Here is a 23,540-nt window from a genome sequence, read left to right on the forward strand (position 1 = left end):
GAGTATCTTATTTTGAAGAATATTACTGAATATAAAAATGCAGTAACCAGCAATATTAACTTCTCCATTGTTGTGTTGTACAAGTATGATCATGGTTGGTCAATGTAATGTTTGTCCCGCCCCTCCCCCACTGTGATTGGACGGCTGTGTAAAAAGGGACAGTGACGAGCTCTGCATTTTACCCAAAGTTAAAGAGTAAAAAACTAAAAAAAGACAGGGCAAATTAACTCGTTAAATATCATTCTAATACATAGTTCATAAAAATGCAGTGTCATCAGTTTGTCTAAAAGAATACAGAACGTTTGAATGTTTTATGCACCATTTACACATGGTAGGGAGCAGGTGTAAATTTCTTTCGTACCAACTAACATTTTCAAAATACGAACATTTTCATGAATCCGAAAATTTGCGTCAGAATTTTTTTCTGAATGATTTACACAAAAAAATCATTCTGCTCGTGTTTCATGAATGAGGCCCAATGAAAAAATAATTTCCCAAAATAAGGATTTGAATCACAAGTAATGCTAATGATACAGACAAGTCTGAACATGACTAAAATTACCCAAATTATTCATTAACTTAAATTTAATTTAATGAAGTTAGTTAATTACAATATGGCTGGGTGATAAAATGATAATTTTCACAATATAATTTTCCTCGATAAAACGATAACAAGAATTTGATAAATGTTCGATACAATGTTTATGCGACAAAAGCGGAATGAAACTCTCTACTCGTTTGAACCGCACCACACGGACCATTTATCCACTCAGTTCAAAGTTCAAACTGCAGCGCAAGCTCACTAGAGCAGATGCGTTTACTCACTTATAAGTCTTGGTCACGTGAACACTAAACAGTGCTGTGAGACAACAAATGACTCTGTGATTTAAACGAGTTTAAAGCCAGATGAAACAGCGCTGACAAACAGCAGAAACACTGTGCGCAACGATACAGTCAGAAGGCTTTTAAATCTTCAAATCCCCATTATTTACCATGGATTTACCGTAGTAACACTAACTGCACCATGGTATTTGTGCAGAAATGTGGGATATTCATATTAAATTATATTATATTATCAATGTAGACATGTATTAAATGTATTAAAGCAGTAATGGAATATAATTGCAGTGTTTTGTGTGATTAAGCTATAGCAACTGTGCACGTATGCTACTATGGAAGACCAATGGACTCAAACAGTCAGAATAATTACATTTAAAAAAATGAGGTTGTTACAATTTTTACAGATGTTACTACTACTGTCAACTCAAGCTACTGTCAAATTTCTAAGAGAGAAAAAAATGTAATATCAATCATCAAAGTCAACAAACACAAACAATATCACCCATTAGAACATGCAGAAACTAAGAAATTCATTTTTCTGAATCAAATGAAATGAAAATTGAAAAATGAAAAATGAAAACTGTAAAAAAAAAAAAAGTGAAGTGTCTGTCATCTGAGCAGTTTAAAAACACAATTAATGGTCTGGTTTCTACAACTTCCACTTAGAAAGTTACAAATCTGCCTTTAAGCTTGAAAGAAATAAAGATTTGAAATTTATCGTGATAATTATCGATAACAGCTGATATGAAAAAATGTTATTGTCATAATTCTTTTGGCCATATCGTCCTGCTCTAATATCAAGCTTTCCTCAAGCTGCTCTGCTCTCATACTAAAATACCAAAAAAGTAAAAGTAAAAATAAACAGATTTGAAAGAGATTTGCATGCAAACGCTGTGCACAAAACATCAACATCTAATGAAATGCATATTTGGATACATCACATTTAAATAGACTGCTAATAAAGACATTTAAATAAAGAGGCGTGACTGTGGCGATGACATCAGTACATTTTCTCAGGCAGTTCTGGGCCGAAACTGTGCCAGCATGGCAACAGCAGGTAAGGTTTGATCATCCTCCCCAAAACCCTGTTCCACCCCCCATGGATGCAGAGGCCCGGAAGCTTCCGCCATGCCGTGACAGCGAGCTGCTTCGACAGAAGGGCCGGGAATGCGTGACGGGGGCGGAGCTTTCATGCGCATAATGCACAGATGGGCCCCTGGACACTGCTAGGGCACCAGAACTCCCAGGATGCACCAGGCCAGCAAAACGGTCATGGCTATATCTGAAGGCACATAATCACCTGGTTGTTTGCTGGTGATTACATACATTTATTTATTTAAAGTAGAGGACACAACAACCATTTTTGGAATAAGGGCAGAGAGTGCCTAGTAGCCAACTGGGCCTAGTTTTTGAGTTATGCCCATCCTGTTATATCATTATAAATACATGTAAATAATAATACTTAAATTTATTTTATATTAAATTACTGTTAATTTGGTGTTTTTTTTACTCCGTTATGGCATTAGTATGAAACAGGCAAATTATATCAACTTATATTTAAAAACATTATAAAGTTGTATCAAATAAGATTGGGTGACACGTCTCAGCTAACCCAAGTATTGACAATTATTAGAAGTTTACTAGGCTTTTATGAAATTTGTCCAAAAACCTGTTCTGTTATGACAAGAAAGTTTCAAAGCCCAAAACGTACCCCATCTCGTCTTATCAAATCAATTATACAAAGCTACAGAGATTTTAAAGCCTCTTACGGTGTATGAATGAGATTTTATACTCATTTATTATGATATTAGTAACTTACAAGTGTGTCATTTTGCCGGTGTTGTGCCGAAACTTTTTTTTCATTTTACACTTGCCAAAAAGTGATTACAGACTCTAACGTTACTTATTGAGTGAACTGTTCTTTCTGCCTCAAAATGACTTGATTTCATTCATGGTTGTTATATTTGATAGATTATAGCTCATTTAGTCCTTTTTACCTGTTGAAATGGCCAATAAAACCCATAAAATGCTGTTTTAAATGCACTTGCCAAAAAGTGAACTGTTCTTTCTGCCTCAAAATGACTTGATTTCATTCATGGTTGTTATATTTGATAGATTATAGCTCATTTAGTCCTTTTTACCTGTTGAAATGGCCAATAAAACCCATAAAATGCTGTTTTAAATGCACTTGCCAAAAAGTGAACTGTTCTTTCTGCCTCAAAATGACTTGATTTCATTCATGGTTGTTATATTTGATAGATTATAGCTCATTTAGTCCTTTTTACCTGTTGAAATGGCCAATAAAACCCATAAAATGCTGTTTTAAATGCACTTGCCAAAAAGTGAACTGTTCTTTCTGCCTCAAAATGACTTGGTTTCATTCATGGTTGTTGTCAAAACGTATTTCAACAGGCAAAAAAGAATGAATGAGCTATAATCTCTCAAATATAACAACCATGAATGAAATCAAGTCATTTTGAGGCAGAGATAGCAGTTCACTCAATAAGTAGTCTGTAATCACTTTTTGGCAAGTGTAAAACGGACGGACGCGGACAGCAATCTGTTTTCGGCAGACGATCAATTTTCGGCACGACACCAGTATTTCGGTAACCATGGTTTTTGTTTGAATGCGGAAGTTGCCGTCTGTCCTGATGTCCCGGATGTAATGTGGCATACGAGTTTATTCTATGAGAAACGCACGAGTGTTAAATCAAGCTGCTTTAACATCAGTGTCCCTTGACATTTCACGAGAGACGGAATTTACCTGCCACGACCATTTTCTCCTCCCTGCCCTTCAGAGAGCGCTCTTTGGTGGTCAAAACGCTCTTGTTTGCCATACTGAGCTGAGCGACTGTCACTCGCAGACCTAGCTGCAGGATGATGAGGATGATGGCCGCGTGCGCTCCCGCTTGCAGTAATAAACATGTCCGCGCGAGCGCCATGGAGCTGGAGGAGGAGTAAGGGGCGGCCTCGCCCACCTCATGAATATTCATCAAGTGCTGGGGGACTTCGCCAGATGAATATTAACTAGCCGGAGGTTAATGTGACTTTGCCACAAAAGCCTCCCGTGCGGGTAAGAAATTAAATTAAAATAAATATCCACATTAAGATAGCAGTTCGGCATGCAAATGAGCTTCCAGCACCCCCGTCACTACAGCAAAACTGAGCATCTGTGTGCTGTCGTAGAGGAGCGCGGCTGCATACATTCAAATTAGCATCTGGAATCCATTCATCATGAGTATCGCTATTTCTGTGCATGTAAATACTTGCATTATTTCCTTCCATTGCAGTGGTAGCTTTATTCACTGACAAGTGTCAAAATAAAGGCACCGCCTCTAAACCCTGTCAAAAAGGATGCTTTCCTTCCTTAAATGTTGAATTCTCATTTTAATTTAAGATAGCGCCATGAAAAAGCTAAAATTGTGTCAGTTCAGGTCATTATCCAACATTAAATTCACTGTATGTGTACTGATGCTGTTTCACCCTTCAAGTCAAATCTATTCGCTGCACTGAAATATTAAACAAGGTTAACATGTAGACCACCAGTGATCCACAGAATCTTATAAACTTTAAGATTTGTAGCTGTAATGTCAGCGAGTGTGGCTTTTCTTTTCTATGTTTGGATTGCAGATACTCCTCAACAGTGCTCTGTTCATTTCAACCATATTTTAAGAAGATAGATAGATACATACATGTATTGTGTAAGAATTGCATTTTAGGAATTATTCATGTTTTTAACAGCAAATATACATTACACCATGCGTGTTCAGACTAGAAGGATGAAAGAAAGACAAAAATCTGGCTTTTTGTTGTAATTTGTTATTTTCACTTTTAAAATGGCAGCCTCTTATCTGAGAAAAGGAGTAGGTTTAGTGTCACCTGTAGAGGTGTTAAGGGCAGAAAGAGAGGCTTTGAAATTGCTTTGCAAATGAGATATAATTACCAAATGCACACTGACAAGAGCAGCAGTGCTAAAACAAAACCTGAGGAGGAAATCACTGGTTCATGGAAGCTGTGAGATGCTGTGAAACAGATATACTAATGGTTAAATACTAAGACAGGTGAAATGTATATACATATATACAGTACATATATATATATATACATACGTATATATATTAGGGGTGTAACGGTTCACAAAATTCATGGTGCGGTTCGATACGATACAGTGGTTTCACGGTTTGGTATGTTTTCAATACAGCAAAAAGAAAGAAATGCCAGAGAAATTTTCTTGATTTTTACAATGTTTTAATCATGATTTGTTACAGTGATTTGTTTTGCCCTGTTTGAGTCAGTTGGAAATGCCTGCCTAAATGCTGCAGGGATAGTTTGTAGAGTGTGTTGTCTCCTTGTTTTCGTCTAGTTCCATAATTCTGATATCAACAGGAACAATATTTTAAAAAGCCTCAAACTGCCAAGAATGCCCACAACAGATGTCTGTACCTAAAACTTCTGAAAAATGAATTTGCCAAACCTATGAAACCTCCTCCTATAAAACTATATAATATTTTAGGGAAAAAACTGCACAAATAAATGTAAAAGACTCTCAGGCTCACCTTAATAATATGAATATATTTACCTTTAATCTATAACATAAGCTGATTATTCTTATAGATTGAAACAAAAGTGCTTCAGTCAGGATAAAGAATATGAAAAGTGCTCAGAGTTGCTGCAGAAAACAAAAACAAAGAGTGCAACAACAAAAACATGTTTCTGGAGACGGGCTCATTATCTGCCAGCAGGAGGCGCTTCTGGAGCGGTAGTAACAGTGGTTTCCCGTTAACAGCTGTACACAAAGCAGCGCTGCGTTATCAGATAAAATGAAAATGCCATCGAAACTTTTCTGAAGACAGTTGGTTCCCTACAAAGACATTCATATAAAACACCTGCACTGTGTTGTGATTTTGAAACGTGCAGTGCTCATGTTTATTCAACGAAGTCAAACACCACAAATAAATCAATGTATGGGAAACACTGGTAATGTGTATCGAAATATCGGAAATGTGTTTAAAAATCTTATCACCGTTATTGAAAAAAATTATATTGCCATATATATTGATATTAAATGATTGTCTAGCCATAATGCAACGAACGATCTAGTCCAGCCTATGCCTGACTGGAGCAGTGTGTTTTTCTTTGGGGGCTGTTACGTCGTTTGGGCTGCCTGTTGAGCGCAGTGGCACTGAAAACATTATATTTTACACACTTTATTTTATTTTCCAAATATAATAGGATTAGTCCAATATATATGGGCTTTTCTCTGTAAATATTAAAATGAACAGTTCACCCCAAAATGACAATTTGCTAAAAAAAAAAGTACCCTCAGGTCATCCAAGATGTAGTTGTGTTTGAAAAGATTTTGGAGAAATTTAGCATTACATCACTTGCTCATCAAAGGATCATCTGCAGTGAATGAGAGTCCAAACAGCTGATATGATGAAAGCATCACATTAACCCACAAGTAATTGACACGACTCCAGTCCATCAGTTAACATCTTCAAACCGTTGTTTTCGGCTAAAATACAAGTCCTCTATCCATAATATTAAAAAGCCATCTTGCCTGAATCTTGTCTGTATGCAAAGATCAAGCACTGTCTACAAAACAAATATGTTGGTGGATTTTGAGAGGACAACAGGGAGATTACTTTTTTACTGGAGGAAACGTTATTATGGATTATGGACTATTTTAACCTCCTGAGAACCTGCATCCTCATATGAGGACATTATATTTTAGTGAATGTCTCTGAGACTATACATGCCACAGTTTTAAGACTGGATGTCTTGTACAGAGCACATTCAGGGCTTTTCAGAGATACTAAATGTTTGGATGTTTCACCATGAGCACTCCCTCTCCTTGGTCTTCAAAAATGTCTGATATTAATTTAGTGACACTCTTATGGAAATATGATCATATTTTGTAATTATCCTTTAAATCTGACTAATTTTTTAACTGTGTGTCATAAATCAACATCTCAGGAAAATGTTATGGGGTTTCTAATCAAAATATGACTTTCTGTTACAAAACAGGATGTTGATTTCATGCATGTTCTCATATGAGGACATCGGGACTAATAGCATGTTTATTAGCATTTTGGGAGACACAACAAATGAATAGGGAAAGAAAATATATTTCAATATTCCTATGAAATATTATATATTATTATGAAAATCTTGTCAATTATTACTCCCATTATTACACTTCTTTTTTCATTACATGTTGCCCCAAAAACACATTAATATGCAAATTAGATACAGTTTATAGATATATATAATGAGAAAACCTGTTTATGGCCATTTTACACACATTTTGCATGAAGAAAAATGGTATATCAAATCATTCTGTTATAACATGGTTGAGAATTATCTTTATACAAAGTTTGGTAAAAATAAAAAAAAATCCTGAAAACTAAAAATGTATTGGTGATTAAAAAAAAATCAATTGTTTTTGCCTATGCATGTTCATTCATGTCTTTTTATTTTTTTTTAAAGAAATTGAGTCCCGATGTCCTCTACCAAGGACGTAGCATAACTCATGAATGAAATATAATTTTTAACATTTTTTTTGTAAAATTTTTTTAATGCTCTAAACAATATAATGACATGAAAAAATAAAAAAAAAATCCTAAAATGTTTTGCCGGGTCTTAAGAGGTAAATGATGGATTTGTTTCTTACAAACATGCAGCTTTTCACTTCACAAGATGTTAATTGATGGGCTGGAGTTGTGTGGATTACTTAGTTATGATGTTTTATTAGTCGTTTGGACTAATAACATTCCGATGGCACCCATTCACTGCAGAGGATCCAATAGTAAACAAGTGATGTAATGCTCCTCTAAATTTTTCCAAATCTGTTCCAATGAAGAAACAAACCCATCTACAGCTTTGATTGGCCTGAGGGCGAGTACATTTCCAGCAAATGTTCATTTTTGGGTGAACTATTCCTTTAATATACAGTATGCAATACATTATGATTCATTTGCTTAATTAACTGGCATATCATGTAATTAATTAAATTACAAATTTACAGTTTTACTAATTTAACTAAGTTAAACTGAGAAAAAAGCAAAAAGAAGACAAAATCAGTGACTCTCTGTCCCTGACATGATAGCAGGCAAAGATGAACTGTGCTACTGATACACAACACTCTGTAGGTTTCCATTATCAGTTGAGATATTTTGGTGCAGAATATTGTCCAAATAGATTACATTAAACTTATGCATTCAATCAAGACATCTCTCTTTCTGTTGTTTTATATTTGCGATTCTTATGCCGAGAAATTGGTGTTTCTGTAAATGGCAACAAAACTGTTGTTTGATGGCTCATGGAATGAGACGAGGTCTCTCAAAAGGAACAACGGGGGTAGATTTGCAGCTATATTCGTTCTCCTTGTTACCGTTAGAGGGCCATTAACGTCTGATCGTTTACATTTATGCTCTTGGCAGATGCTGCTCGTACCAGCTGAAGGTTCAGATCACCGTATTCTGAAAATACAAGAGGTCTATGGATTTTGTTAATGACAGATTACTGTAGGTTGAGAACAAGAAAGAGAAGGTGAAATAGGTAGGTATTCAAAGAGGGAAAAGGTGAGTGCAAGTGATAAATGGATTCACAGGATGAGTTAATCAGAGATTAATTAAGGCCATTTCTGAATGGATTGGCCTGATGTTTATGGCACCGGGTTTGACAGTCAGTTTAAAACATTGATTTGTTTTGTGAAGTCATCTATGCTACAGTTGAAAGTGTTGTTAAGCTTTGACTGCTTACGGCATACACACATTTCTTTCTGATTAACATGAGAAAGAAAAGAGGCAATCCACCGTTGGGTGTTTTAGCATAATTGTGGCTTTGCTGGTCTCACTCGAGTGAGATGCTTAATTAAAATAATAAATCACACTTCTGCGTCACCACTAAAGAAATCCTTTTTTCCTTTCCCTCCTCACTCACTCAGAAATGTATCATCAGTGTGTCCGTGAAGGTCACACTGCAACCGCTGTGTCCAATCCAGGGCCACATCCACCCAATCCCACTTCAGGATTAGCTGAACTCGTTAACTGGTTAGCCGATATCATCCTCCCCTCCCCCTCCACCCTTGCTGTTTTTACTCCGGAGCTGCCTTGAGTAAGACACTCTTACCCCACATGGGATGGTCAGATTAGAGCTACTCCATAATCCTGTATGCAGAGACGACAGAGTACGTGTCAATCTCTGCATCTCTAGGTATGTTTCTTTCTCTGTGTATGTTTGCATCGCTCAAATGTGCTCCATCAAGCAGACAAGGTTTTCAGCCATATTAAGTGATATTCCAAACTGTATGGTGTGAATAGTCAGTCTGAAGGGCACCTCAAACAGCATAAGAAACAAGGGTAACACTTTATTTTAAGGTGTCCTTGTTACACGTTACATTTACTTACTATTATAATAACAATTCATTACATGCAAGTAACCCTAAACCAAACCCTAATCCTAACCCTAACCATGTAGTAAGTACGTGTAGTTAATTAATATTTCTCAGTACTTATATGTATAATTACACTGTAACAAGGACACCTTAAAATAAAGTGTTACCGAAACAAGTGTGTACTGATTTATAACTTTACAGGAAGTGGACAGGGAAACTTACCTTCTAATTTTATTCAGCAAGGTTACATTGAATTGATCAAAAGTAACAGTAATGACTTTTACATTTTTACAATGTAAATTTGAAATATTTTATTTCATCTAAATGCTGTTCTTTTAAACTTTATTTTTATTAAAGAATCCTGGAAAAAAAAAAAGGATCACGGTTTCCAGAAAATATCAAGCAGCGTAACTGTTTGGTGATAATGTCATGAAATGTTTTTTTGAGCAGCAAATCATATTAGAATAAAAATGCAGCTTTGCCATCACAGAAATAAATTACATTTATATTATAATAATATATATTAATATATTACATTGTATATAAGTATTTACAAAAAGTAGAAACTTATTTTTTTTAATTTAATAATATTTCACAATACTGTATTTTTGATCAAATAAATGTAGCCTTGGTGAGCATAAGAAACTTTTTTCAAAATACAAAAAAATCTCACCCTTATATCCTTATATATTATAGCCTTGTGGGCAGCACGCCAACATACAGCGTCATTTGCGCTACGGGCGTCCCAAGTTTGAACCCTGGCTCGTGGACCTTTCCCGATCCCACCCGCCCCCTCCCACTTCGCTTTCTGTCAGCTCTAAACTGTCCTATCATAATAAAGGCAAAACCACCAAAAATAAATCTTTAGAATGTAAATACATATTACATATACACATAATCATATACTTCCTCAGTCACCTGCAATAACAATTATACATTTGAATCCACCCTTTAATCCCATTCCAATGGGCATCATTATATTGTAGGGCAAATACACGCAAACCTTCTCACTCTCCTTCTTCTCTTGTCTTCCTGGCCACCTGTCTTTCCTCCCACCCCCTCCAATTTCTCGTCCCGTTGGAGCTCCTCTCTTACCTGAAGCCTTGTTTGGCATCCTGTGCTGGGATTACATTTAATCTGGACACGTGCCACTGGCCTCCCTCCCTCCCCCTCATAGTCATCCTTTTCCTCCCCGCTCTTGTGCAGAAATCTGTGGCTGCAGGCTTTTAATGTCTCCTATAGGGCTTTCACTGAGCAAGATTTACAATGAAAAAACGGGAAGTACTGTGAGGATGCCATGAAATGCATAAACAATATTTATAAAATAATATAGCCAAATGCACAATATAATTTTTAGTTTTTATATGATCTACTGTGTTACATCAAGCACTACATATATGTGTGTGTGTATATAATGTACATTCCGTATAATGTTTTAAAAATCTCTTATGCTGAGCAAGGCTGCATTTATTTGATCAAAAGTACAGTAAAAGGCAATAATATCCTGAAATATTATAACAATTTGAAATAACTGATTTAATGTTTTAAAATGTAATTTATTCCTGTGATGACATAGCTAAATTTAGCCATTTGTCCAGACTTCAGTGTCACATGATCCTTCAGAAATCATTCTAATATGCTGATTTGGCGCTCAAAAACATTTCTTATTATTATCTCTAGTTGTGCTGCTTAATATGTGACCCTTGACCACAAAACCAGTCACTAGGGTCAATTTTTCGAAATTGAGATTTATACATAATCTGAAAGCTGAATACTTAAACTTTTCTTTGATGTATGGTTTGTTAGGATAGGACAATATTTCACCGAGATACAACTATTTGTAAAAAAAAAAATAGAGAATTTGAGGGTGCAAAAAAATCTAAATACTGAGAAAATCACCTTTAAAGCTGTCCAAATGAAGTTCTTAGCAATGCATATTACAAATCAAAAATTACGTTTTTATATATTTACGGTAGGAAATTGACAATTTCTTAATGTAACATATTCTTTACTTAATATTCTAATGATTTTTGGCATTAAAGAAAAATCAATAATTTAAAAAAAAAGTGAAAGTGAAGTGAGGCCAAGTATGGTGACCCATACTAGGAATTAGTGCTCTGCATTTATCCCATCCTAAGTGCACACACACAGCAGTGAACACACACACACACACACACACACACACCGTGGGCAGTGGGCAGCCATTTATGCAGTTGGGGGTTCGGTGCCTTGCTCAAGGGCACCTCAGTCGTGGTATTGAAGGTGAAGAGAGTGCTGTACATTCACTCCCCCCACCTACAATCCCTGCCGGACCTGAGACTCAAACTCACAACCTTTGGGTTACGAGTCCGACTCTCTAACCATTAGGTCACAACTTCCCTACAATTTTGAACCATACAATATGCTAATATACCCCAGCGACTTAAGACTGTTTTTGTGGTCCAGGGTCACATATGTTTGTGGAAACTATTTTATAACGTGTTAAAATGTGTGTATTTTATAATTATAATTTTCCAAATGTGATATAAATATTACAATGTTTATTAATAATTTTATTAAATATTAAATAAATATAAATTTTTATGAATGCAGTTTATTGATAAAAAGCCAAATAAATAAATCACACTCCTCAATCGCAGAATCCAACTGCAGCTGATTGTCTGAAACTATAATATGAATGCATTGAAATTAGGATCCATGCACAGACATTTAAGATTTACAATTGGGGTAAAATATTACTAGTCTGGGGTAAATATGGGGATAATAACAGCTTGAATTTAGCTAATAAAATGAAATATTGATATTTAAGGTGTAAATAGTAAATATGGCTGCATCTCTACTGACAGATGTACAGTAAATTTATATTTTGTTTCTGGCATACCAAAAAAATCAGAATAAAAAGAAAGAGAGATGGGTTGGTGGAATTTAACTAAGGAAAATTAATTGCTGTTATGTGTATCCTGTTAGCAGTCATTATTTCAGGGTCAATCTGACCCACTGCCTTTCATTTACTGCAGTGGACACACACTCACGCCACTGCATTAATTAACGATGCACGTTTTTCCAATTGATGCACCTTTGAGTCAAAATTTGTAAAGATGACCGTGGCCCAATGCTCATTTAAATGAAACCTGAATCAACTCCACTCAAGAGTCTGACAGCATGCATCTGCCCTTAAAGAAAAGCGCTGCGATTAAATATTACAAATGTTTACCTAATAATCCTTATAAACTGAGTTTGTTTGTATGTGTGACCTACCGTCTGAGCGTAGCTGATTATTAAAAATTACCATTCGTCTCTGCTTAAATAGGCCGCAAAATTGATTGGCCTTCCTGTTGCCGCCTCTGACAGTCTCACTGACATGTTCTTATTATAAGCAGTACGAGCATTATCACATACATTAATCAGAAAAGAATTCAGCCGTTGACGGCATACTTTAATTACAAATCACGCACTTATCCGACGACGAACCACAAAAAAGCGGAAGATTAAAATAATTGTGATTGCAAAAATCCTGTTTATAGATGGTCATGAGGCAATGCTGACCTTGAAAGACTGTCTTAACATAATCAGACATACTGATGTTACATACAGAAAGCAGAAAAATCTCCAGTTCTCTCTCTGTGCGTTTATTATTAATGTGGGGGATTTTATACTGCCAGCAGTATTTTTCCATAACCAAACGCACAGATGAAATGCCTCTGAACCTCAGAGCGAAGACAGATGCATAATTTTGCGAAGCACATGCGCACGCTAAAATGGTGCGAAACGAAGAAGTGGGTCATGGAGTGATTTGTTTTAGAGAGGGGGTGGAAACTGGGTCACTGGATGCAGAGGCGGCGAGAGGGGGGTTGCTTTTGGGAGCTTCTGTGTGCTGTTGCTGGGCTGACTATTGGGGCGTACTGAGAAAAAAGGGAGGGAGAGAGAAACAGAGATAGAAAGAGAAGTTCCCATCCTTTTTTTGGAATTAGTCATGTTGTAGGGTCTAGGAGCATCATTATTTCAAGAAGCATCCGAAGACGCTAGATCCCATTCCAAATGCAGTATTCCAGAGCTTCGACTACAAAGAGAACGAATAATCATCTGAGGTATGAAAGAAATGTAAAATGGGACACCATTAGATGTCATTTCAATGAAAAAACAACAATTCTGCACTTCTACTTAATCAGCAAACCCAAAACCCCCGCCACCCTCTCTATCAGAGCGATGTGGTCAGAGCTAATGAAATTGCCACTAATATTAAGGGCACTGGAGGACACCAGTGACCCAGGGGGAGAGCAGGGCATCGATCCATCAACAATGAAGCGCTCATGCTTTCAGCTGCACACTGGAGACTGCACTGCCATAACTAGCATCACATCCTCTACTCTATTCTAGTATGAGCTTTAGTGCTAAATACATGTATGACAAATTAAAGCTGCAGTGCTGTCCCTTTTTCACCCAGCAGGATCATATTTTACAGATATGATTAGAGGAAATAACTGAGCATCATCGGATTGTGATATACTAGCTATTGTGTTAAAGGCACAGTACACCCAAAAATTAAAATTCTGTGACCATCCTGTCAATGCAAAAAGGTATGACTTTTTTCTTCTGAGAATCATAAAGAAAGAGCTTTTGTAAAATGCCTTTTAAAAATATCTTATAGGTTATAAATAGGTTATAATGCCATATAGATTTGGAACAACGTGAAGGTGAACTCTCCCTTTAAATGTGTTGATTTACCAACAAACTGTGCTTTTTGTTGCAGATATTTAAAAAAACAAATGCCTTTTGACAATATTTTCTTTTGTGCTCCACAGAAGAACAAAAGTCATACTGGTTTGGAACAAAATGAGGGTTAATAAATTGTGACAGAATTGTAAGTTTTTAGCTGAGCTATCCCATTACATTGTTAACAACAAATTGTATTTTTTGTTGCAGATATTTTGAAAAATGCCTTTCGAAAAACAGTTGCTACATTCTTCAAAATATCTTCTTTTGTGGTTTGCAGAAGAACGAATGTCATACATGTTTGGAATAACATGATGGTGAATAATTGATGCCAGGAGTTTTATTTTTAGGTGATCTATCCCTTTAAATTGTTGCCTATGTGTTGATTTAACAACAAACTGTTCTTATGTTTGCAGATATTTAGAAAAATGCCTTTTGAAAAACAGTTGCAACAATCTTTAAAATATCTTCTTTTGTGTTCCAAAGAAGAATGAAAGGCATACAGGTTTGAAACAAAATGAGGGTGAATAAATGGCAGCAAGATTTTCATTTTCAGGTGAACTATCCCTTTAATGTGTTGATTTAACAACAAATTGTATTTTTTGTTGCATTTGTCTGTGCATTTTATGCTTTTATATATGTGTGCATGCATGTTAGTGCAGCGGCGAACACAATAGCACATGCTGCCGGATTTACCAAACGACCTACCAAGCATTCTGCACAGACACACACGCATCAGTGCTCGCTCACATACACATCTGTGCATAGCCCATAGGCAAACACACACTCCTGAGACACACATATAATGGCCAACTCAGCATTATACCCATATACCTTTAAAGCAGGAGGACACAAAAGTACAAAAAACACAACACACATCTTAATGTGCAACTGTGCACCGCTCTGCTTTTTCCCACTTGTACGCTGTGGCTTGCATTAGTTTAAAATAATGATCTTTCACCCTTAAATACTACATGTTTAGGTTTTAAACTCATTTAGCTTTAGTCTTTGTAATCTTGTAAATGTCCCATTTCGGCTCGTCAGTGAGGACGTTTTCGCTACCCATCTGTTATGTGACCTCTTTAAAATGATGCAGCGCAAAGACTGACCGCTTCAACAGAACATCTGGCTGCTTTGTTTCTGTTTATTTATTTTTTGATGGAAATTTTAATCTGATGCTGACATACATGATATGAACTCTGGGATTTAAAAAAAATTAATCTTGAAAAAATTAATGAAGCCTGAAAATGGGTCCTTTTTACATATAGGACAGAAAAAATATTAAAAAATATATATTTTAAATGTGATGAATTCTGTTCAGAAAAACTGTAGTGTTTGTTTAACCATTTACAATGTGAACAAAACGCGATGAATGTCACTTTTAAAGAAACACCCACACTATCATGGAAGTGTATTTAAATTAAGCTCTTACCACACAAAAGCACGCAACCACACAGACATAATTCATACAGAATATGCCAACACACACACACACACACACACACACACAAGGAGCAGGTCCTGGGATGCTCGTCATTTGTAATGAGGCGATAATCCAGCTCAAACGCTCCTATTTGCTAATCTGTCAGATTACAGATTAAAGTGCACTCAGAGGACGCTATTGCTAGGAGGAATGCAGGCTATGCTAGTGCTGACACACACACACAAACACACACACACTGGCCCTAATCTCCATTTACATACACTTCATTTCTGTTTGATTTGCCTGGGGCGTACACACACATAAAATGCAATAATATACAATAATGATCCCATGCAGGAATATACTGTACACACATTGACAAAGACATAAATAGAGCAAGGAGACATTTTCAGCGTGCTACACACAAACACGCCGTTTTAAAGACAGTTGTAGATGTTTACTCGCCCACAATATTCCCTTTTACGTTTTAGCTCCATTAAAAAATATTGTGTGGTGGTGCTTAATTAATTTATAATTATAAAAAATGCATACATTTATATGAATATATTTAAAATAATTATAATACTCCATATATATGAAATATTTGAATGACATTAACACACATTATTTCTATTCATGAAAAAGTCAAAATGTTTATTACATAGCCATGCATACTTTGCATAACATTTTTAAATGATATTTTTTCAAAGAACAGAATGTTCTTCCAGTCCTCCGCAGCAGAAAATGCTGAAGCATAGAATTGATTTAAATGTCAGATATAGTTCAAACGCTGTTCAAAATCCAAGACTAAACAGTATTGATCTCTTCTGTACAGCTAGTTCACTGGGGTTTCACGCTTTGAAACGCTTCCAGATTTAACACCATCAAGTGTGATGCAGACGAACGAAGAAAAAACGATTTAAAATGAAAATTTATTTTGCATTTGAAGCTCCCGTCTCGCTGATTCGCAATGATATTGCGCATTAGTGAAGTAGCGGCTCGTGTTATATCATGCATGATGTATCGTCTCAGCGTGTGCGTGCGTGTCAGAGGAGCATATTGGGTTGCCTCCCCAAGGCCCCCCTTTTGCAATCAGCTGATCACCCTGAAACGATGGAGTGGTTCAGGGTCAAAGGTCAACTGTGTCACCCCGCCACCCCCTAGCAGTCAGTATTTATTACCATACATTAACCCTCAACGTCAAGATGCGTGCTCAGCTGCATTCAGTTTATGAGTGTGTGTTTACCTTATTTCCAAATATAGTAGCCATTTATGTGATATCAGTGTATTTCTAGGTAAACGTGATGCTGCACACTTTCTTCCTGCATTTATGTGCAATTTATTGTGTGTGTGTGTATACATCTTGGTCAGAGAGGGTCTCCCCTCCCCTGCTCAGTCAACCCCCTGCGTGTGTAATCCCTGCCAGCTGTCCCCACAATCTAATCTCTCTACCACGATCAGCTGGGACGTTACACGCACGTGTGTGTGTGTGTGAGCGTGTGTGAGCGCGTATGTATGTGCCCAGGGAGGTGGGGGTGGTGTCAAACGGAGAGCATAAATTGTAGCCCGAGCGTGTGCGCAGCGCAGTGTGTGTGTGTGTCCGTGTGTGTGAACTGCTCATCCCTTGCATACCTGCTCCTTCCCTCTTCCTCTGGATATGTATACATATATGATGTGTTTATATATGTATATGCGCATTCTCAGCTTTTCATTTTATTTTATTTTTTACATTTTTTTTGTGACGCGCACTGCTGGATTTTCTCAGGCTGATTTTCTCACAGGGGAGAATACTCCTCTTTTTTTGTTGTTGTTGTTGTTGTTTTGGTTTTTAAGCGGCTGCAGCATCCCAGCACCTGTTTTTCCCTTCCTGCATGCGTGAAAACCTTCCTACCTGCCTACCTCTCCCCTAAACCCCCTTCACCCCACCCCCAGAACATGTCCCCTTGCAATCCCACACTTCAGCCCCCAGGAAAAGGAGCCTCAGCTGGGGTAGATAGCTTCGGCAGGACCCCCTGTTCACCCTTGGATGGAGAATAGCGAGAACTGACGGAACTAAGAGAATGGGGAAAAACCGGGATATACACTTCTGTTTTCTCCGCTCGAGCGAGAATGCGAGGAAAAAAGAACGAAGCTAAAGATAATTTGCTGCTTAATGTCAGTAGTTTTGAAGAAATAGACAGTGCTTCGTGCTTCTGGGTAATTGATGTATGTGATCTGATGCTTGTGGCTGTAACTAATGTGTTTTGGAATATTATTATTATTATTTTCCTAAATACATGTACATGTTCTCTGTAACTTATGCATTTATTTCAACTGTCATCGTCAGCTTCAACTCATTTTATGTGATGATTTTAACCGTACTTGTTTTTACTTGCCGTATAGGTGTGCGTATGCTGAGAGAGAGTGAGAGAAATAAAAGACAGAGAGAGAGGTGGGGGGAGAGAGGGAGAGAACAGACTGTCATAGGGAAGCGCTAGCTTTACATTGTGATGCTGGCAGCCGTCTCATCATGGCGGTAGACGTGCTGAATGGACGAGGGGGAGAGCAGTGCATAGCTTTGCATCTTCGCTCATCCCTCACGCACAGCTTTGCTGGTCCTCTTTGTTTGGCCGAGAGAGGGAAAAGGTCTGCTGGAATGAAACAGAAGGCAGGTGCCAGGGCTTCTTGCAGAATGGGTACAACAAAAGGTAGATCCTCTTTATCTCTCTATCTCCTCTCTCTCTCTTGTAATTTCTCAGGACATGTATTCAGTACAGAGTGCAGCTAAAATTGTGGAGGTCTGAATGTTTTTGAAAGGGATCTTTTTGTGTATATGTGTGTAAAATATGACCATGAGAAACACTGTGTTGCATTGTCATGTATGTTTTGTCCTTAACACACATCTAGGCCGATCGAAGAGGGGAATTATTCTATTTAAATCCTGCAGGCACAGGGAGAATCCTCGGAAAGATGTGCGATAGTGCATTTGTAAGTGTCCGTGAGTGTGTGTGTGTGTGTGTGTGTGATTGTGCAAGATTAGGACTTCTTGTTTGGACTGCACTAACACCAGCGAAGCCCACATCAGATGCAGAAGGAGGAGGACAGGTGAGAAGAAAGGGATTTTAGATGAGTACGGAAATGTGGTATTGTACTGAAGGACAAGAACACGATGTGCAGACTGCATAGGGACCAAATACAGAACCGGCAGAGAAACTGAAGCGCACGATTGAACCGTTAGCCGTGAGAACAGACCAGGCTGCAGGGATGAAGAGGAACGGAGAGAGTTTGTAGGAAAAGACAAAGTGGACGACGTTCGGAAACTTGGGTTTTTGCTCTTTGTGTTCACAGTGGACCTTGATTTAATTTCAATACAATTAAGGCACGCGGTGAATGCCAAGAGAGAAGCCAACAGCAGCACTCACCTGAGCGACCGATCGACGGGACAAAGTCACGTTTAGTACGGTCACTATGGTTTCATACTAGACATCATATGTGCACAATAAAATAATACACTGCACCATCACACTACCAACCCCTACCTGATATCATGCAACCAGTTAATCCCTTTATACATGGCAAACACTTAAGTAGATCATCAGATATTCATTACATCAAACAAAAATATATGAACATGGGCCTAATATGCATATAATGATTTACGAAAGGCATGGCTGTATCTCTCCCGAACCATGAGATTATATTTAGTGGCAATGCTCTGCAAAAAGCTTGGAGGCGAAAAATGCAAAGGTTGCGTTATGACCTAGATTTCACAACACAAGCCATCATTACAAGCAATGGAGTGTAATATGCAAACGCAGTGTAGTGAGTACGGGATTAAGGGCTTTAAATAGCACCCATAAAATTTGTGCAGATTTAAAAAAAAAATACTATATTTCACAATTCGGTCATTTCTGACAGCATTGCCCAAACCTGTGACGCAGTGAATTCAGAGTAAGATCAGGGGCCCGTTGCAACAAACCACTTAAGTTAAGAAAATCTTAAGTAGGGTATTATTAAGGTTTGTTACAACCTGCTACTGCCCATTTTCTCTATCTTGTAATTTCTCAGGACATGTATTCAGTACAGAGTGCAGCTAAAATTGTGGAGGTCTGAATGTTTTTGAAAGGGATCTTTTTGTGTATATGTGTGTAAAATATGACCATGAGAAACACTGTGTTGCATTGTCATGTATGTTTTGTCCTTAACACACATCTAGGCCGATCGAAGAGGGGAATTATTCTATTTAAATCCTGCAGGCACAGGGAGAATCCTCGGAAAGATGTGCGATAGTGCATTTGTAAGTGTCCGTGAGTGTGTGTGTGTGTGTGTGTGTGATTGTGCAAGATTAGGACTTCTTGTTTGGACTGCACTAACACCAGCGAAGCCCACATCAGATGCAGAAGGAGGAGGACAGGTGAGAAGAAAGGGATTTTAGATGAGTACGGAAATGTGGTATTGTACTGAAGGACAAGAACACGATGTGCAGACTGCATAGGGACCAAATACAGAACCGGCAGAGAAACTGAAGCGCACGATTGAACCGTTAGCCGTGAGAACAGACCAGGCTGCAGGGATGAAGAGGAACGGAGAGAGTTTGTAGGAAAAGACAAAGTGGACGACGTTCGGAAACTTGGGTTTTTGCTCTTTGTGTTCACAGTGGACCTTGATTTAATTTCAATACAATTAAGGCACGCGGTGAATGCCAAGAGAGAAGCCAACAGCAGCACTCACCTGAGCGACCGATCGACGGGACAAAGTCACGTTTAGTACGGTCACTATGGTTTCATACTAGACATCATATGTGCACAATAAAATAATACACTGCACCATCACACTACCAACCCCTACCTGATATCATGCAACCAGTTAATCCCTTTATACATGGCAAACACTTAAGTAGATCATCAGATATTCATTACATCAAACAAAAATATATGAACATGGGCCTAATATGCATATAATGATTTACGAAAGGCATGGCTGTATCTCTCCCGAACCATGAGATTATATTTAGTGGCAATGCTCTGCAAAAAGCTTGGAGGCGAAAAATGCAAAGGTTGCGTTATGACCTAGATTTCACAACACAAGCCATCATTACAAGCAATGGAGTGTAATATGCAAACGCAGTGTAGTGAGTACGGGATTAAGGGCTTTAAATAGCACCCATAAAATTTGTGCAGATTTAAAAAAAAAATACTATATTTCACAATTCGGTCATTTCTGACAGCATTGCCCAAACCTGTGACGCAGTGAATTCAGAGTAAGATCAGGGGCCCGTTGCAACAAACCACTTAAGTTAAGAAAATCTTAAGTAGGGTATTATTAAGGTTTGTTACAACCTGCTACTGCCCATTTTAAACAGGAGAACAGCACAAACACCAACACATAAGGCCCAATGTCATGCTCCTGCCATTCAAATCATGTTCCTTCAAACTGGCAGTAATAAATCACCTATCTGCTCTAGGCACGTGGCGCAGATGTTAGAGGGGTCAAAGTTTACGTATTTATTTATGACTAATGATGAATTTTACTCACAAAAGAAAGGCAAACAGGGTCTAGGATGAGGCGCTGCCCCTCAGGCTAGATTTCCGTCGACGGAACACACAACTGTGAAGACAATAAAAGCAAATATTAATCACTCTGACAGTCATTCAGACTGCATATGACGTTGCTGGTGTTGCATTTTAAGCTTATATACATTTACACAGAGTATTTTTGGTCGTGCAATTTACAAACCTTTGAGACGTATTTATTTTTTCCACACTTGTCCACGCTTTTGCACATTTGTCCTTATGTCGACTTCAAATCGAGATCGACTAGGCAATCACTACGAAGGACAATTTTGCACAACAGCATAGCATTTTTGCATGATTAAAAAATATTTTAAAATTGCAGTGTGATTGAGAAGAACGTTACCTTGTACGTGTTACACTCTTGCATTCCCCAAACCCATAACGATCACGAATAAGTAAAATAAATTAGACGTAAAATAATGTTACTTTGTATTAAAGAATAATGGATTATTATAAAATGAGAAGCACTTGAATTAAAACGTTTCAACAAAAAGCCTAAAATTTCAGTGTGTCTAATATTCTGTCTCTGGAAAAACATATTAACAAATAATGTGAATTTATTTTGTAAAGATTTTTTGGTGTTTTTTTACATTTTTATTTAGGTTTATAGTCTTTCAAAAATCTTCTAGAGAGAGAGAAAAAAACACAGATATGACAAATATGCGTAAGGTTCAGCAAATGGAAAACATCTTAACATTATTAAAAAAATTAAGAGCAAATTACAATTAATGAACGTTTTGAATAAAATTAATTTGGATGATTTCTTTGTTATATAAATAAATATACAAATAGCCAATGCTTATAAAGAGATGGATCATTTAAACCTAGAAAATTAGACATCATTAAATGCGCAAGATTTTGCATAAGTAGGCTACATAATAAATGAGCTTAAATTCAGATTGTATTTCTTTGTTTAAAATGTTTTTTTCATTCGTGCTGTTTATCTGTTTTATTTTTAACTTGTGTTAAACACATTTTATGCAATTGAAAGGACATTTAAATGGACCCTTTCATATTTTCTTTCGACCTCCATATATACATATTCGTTTGAAATAAATCGGTCCCTCGGTGTAGTACAGAAATGATTTTATTATGTAAATTGTATCTTTTGCAGACATGGCCAGGCGTTACTAATGGCAAAAATACACGCGCGCGCTCTTGATAATACGCTGAACGCACGCGGCTGCTCGACTGTCAACACACTGATAAACGGAGCCCCTCACCCCGCACACAATCCGGACAGCAACGGCAGCAGGATAAAAAGCGATAATACTGTCTGGGGTACAAGAACAACCTAAATCGGAAATTCTCAACATCTATTGCTCTTAAACCCGAGACTGATTGTTTTCAGGCCTGCATCTTCGTTATTCAGCTGCAGCCTGATATCAGTGGCCACACGGATATGATCTAAAAGCCTGAAAATCGCTGCAGACTTCCCTGTGGCCTGCACTGTTATAGCGATTGATCTTAAAATAGGCAAGATAAACCTATATATTAGTCTTTTTCATGCTAAAGTGGAATGGTTTAATAAGAATTTCCCCAAGCAATTTTATGAGGATCTGGTTTTCTTCTAAGGCACCCTACAGTTTTAACAGCAAAAAAGTAAATCATAACATCAGCAGGCATGTGCACTATTTGGTTTGCTCTATTTTCAGAGTAGAAGACACATGGACAGACTAGACTACATCTGTCTTAAACACACCGTATCAATGGTCTCAGAGACACGTGCCGTTCCCCTCCCCACCTTCATGTTGTCTAGGGATCCTGAGAGGTTTTGGGGTCCCTGGGGAGAGAGAGGCCGAGGTCAGAGAAGGGCCCCTCAGGCGGCATGATATAGACAGACGGGAGGTTGAGCCATGTGCTGCATCTTATTTCCCCCTCATATGTAAAAAACACCCTTAATATCAACACCACACACACAGGTTAATATCTCTTATGCTCTAAAATAGACAAATACATACACACTATGGCCATACACATACATAAAACAAGAACTGATTCAGGAACATATAAGGCTTCTTGCAAATACTTGGTCTTAGCACTTAAGGAGGCAGAGCTCTGCTGCAGTCATCAATTAAAAGGTTTAATTGATTGATGGCTGTGACCTCGCTGACACAGTGGCCTGACATATTACCCAAGCTCAAAACCGTTGGATAGTAAAATGTAAAATTGCATATACTCCATGTTAAATGCCTCTGTTCATTTTACCTCATAAAATAAAGTGAAAGGCTTAATGTTGTGCATACTGAAATAAACAAGGGTGGTCACAATTTTCACTGTGCGAGCCATGTTTGATTCTTTTATTAGTGTGTAGGCCATCGCAATATTCTTTATGACTCTGAAGAAAAAAAAGAAAATGATTTTATACTAAAAACATATTTTGCCTCTTTCTTTACCACACTATGTAAGATTAACCCCACATATCTGTTCTGAGCAAGTGAATATATTGTCAATTGTTTTAAAATAGGATTTTTAAAGGTATTGTTCAGCCAAAAGAAAACTGTATGTTCATTTACTCACCCAAAACTGTATGATTTTCTTTCTTCTGTGGAATTAAAAAAAAGTGTGAGACATTTCTCAAAATATATATTTTTGTTTCACAGAACAAAGAACG

General features: G+C 37.4%; 1 protein-coding gene and 1 long non-coding RNA gene across 3 annotated transcripts in view; both read right to left on the reverse strand.

The window, feature by feature from the left end:
* The window catches only part of LOC107590893 (peptide methionine sulfoxide reductase MsrA 1-like), a 40,846-nt gene extending 36,939 nt beyond the window's left edge, over positions 1–3,907 (reverse strand). For both annotated transcript variants that reach the window (XM_016279837.1, XM_016279838.1), the window contains exon 1: positions 3,605–3,907. In XM_016279837.1, the coding sequence (XP_016135323.1) occupies positions 3,605–3,833 (229 nt within the window). In that variant the 5' untranslated portion in view covers positions 3,834–3,907. The remainder of the gene's footprint in view (positions 1–3,604) is intronic.
* A 15,328-nt stretch (positions 3,908–19,235) lies between these two features.
* LOC107590894 (uncharacterized) lies at positions 19,236–23,203 on the reverse strand. The gene is made up of 2 exons (XR_001609837.1): positions 20,693–23,203; positions 19,236–19,383 (listed from the first exon to the last, which is right to left on the reverse strand). It is a non-coding gene; the product is annotated as an uncharacterized lncRNA (long non-coding RNA).
* Between the last annotated feature and the right edge of the window lie 337 nt (positions 23,204–23,540).

This window comes from Sinocyclocheilus grahami, unplaced genomic scaffold (genome assembly GCF_001515645.1).
Source record: "Sinocyclocheilus grahami isolate Dianchi unplaced genomic scaffold, SAMN03320097.WGS_v1.1 scaffold134.1, whole genome shotgun sequence".
Lineage (NCBI taxonomy): Eukaryota > Metazoa > Chordata > Actinopteri > Cypriniformes > Cyprinidae > Sinocyclocheilus > Sinocyclocheilus grahami.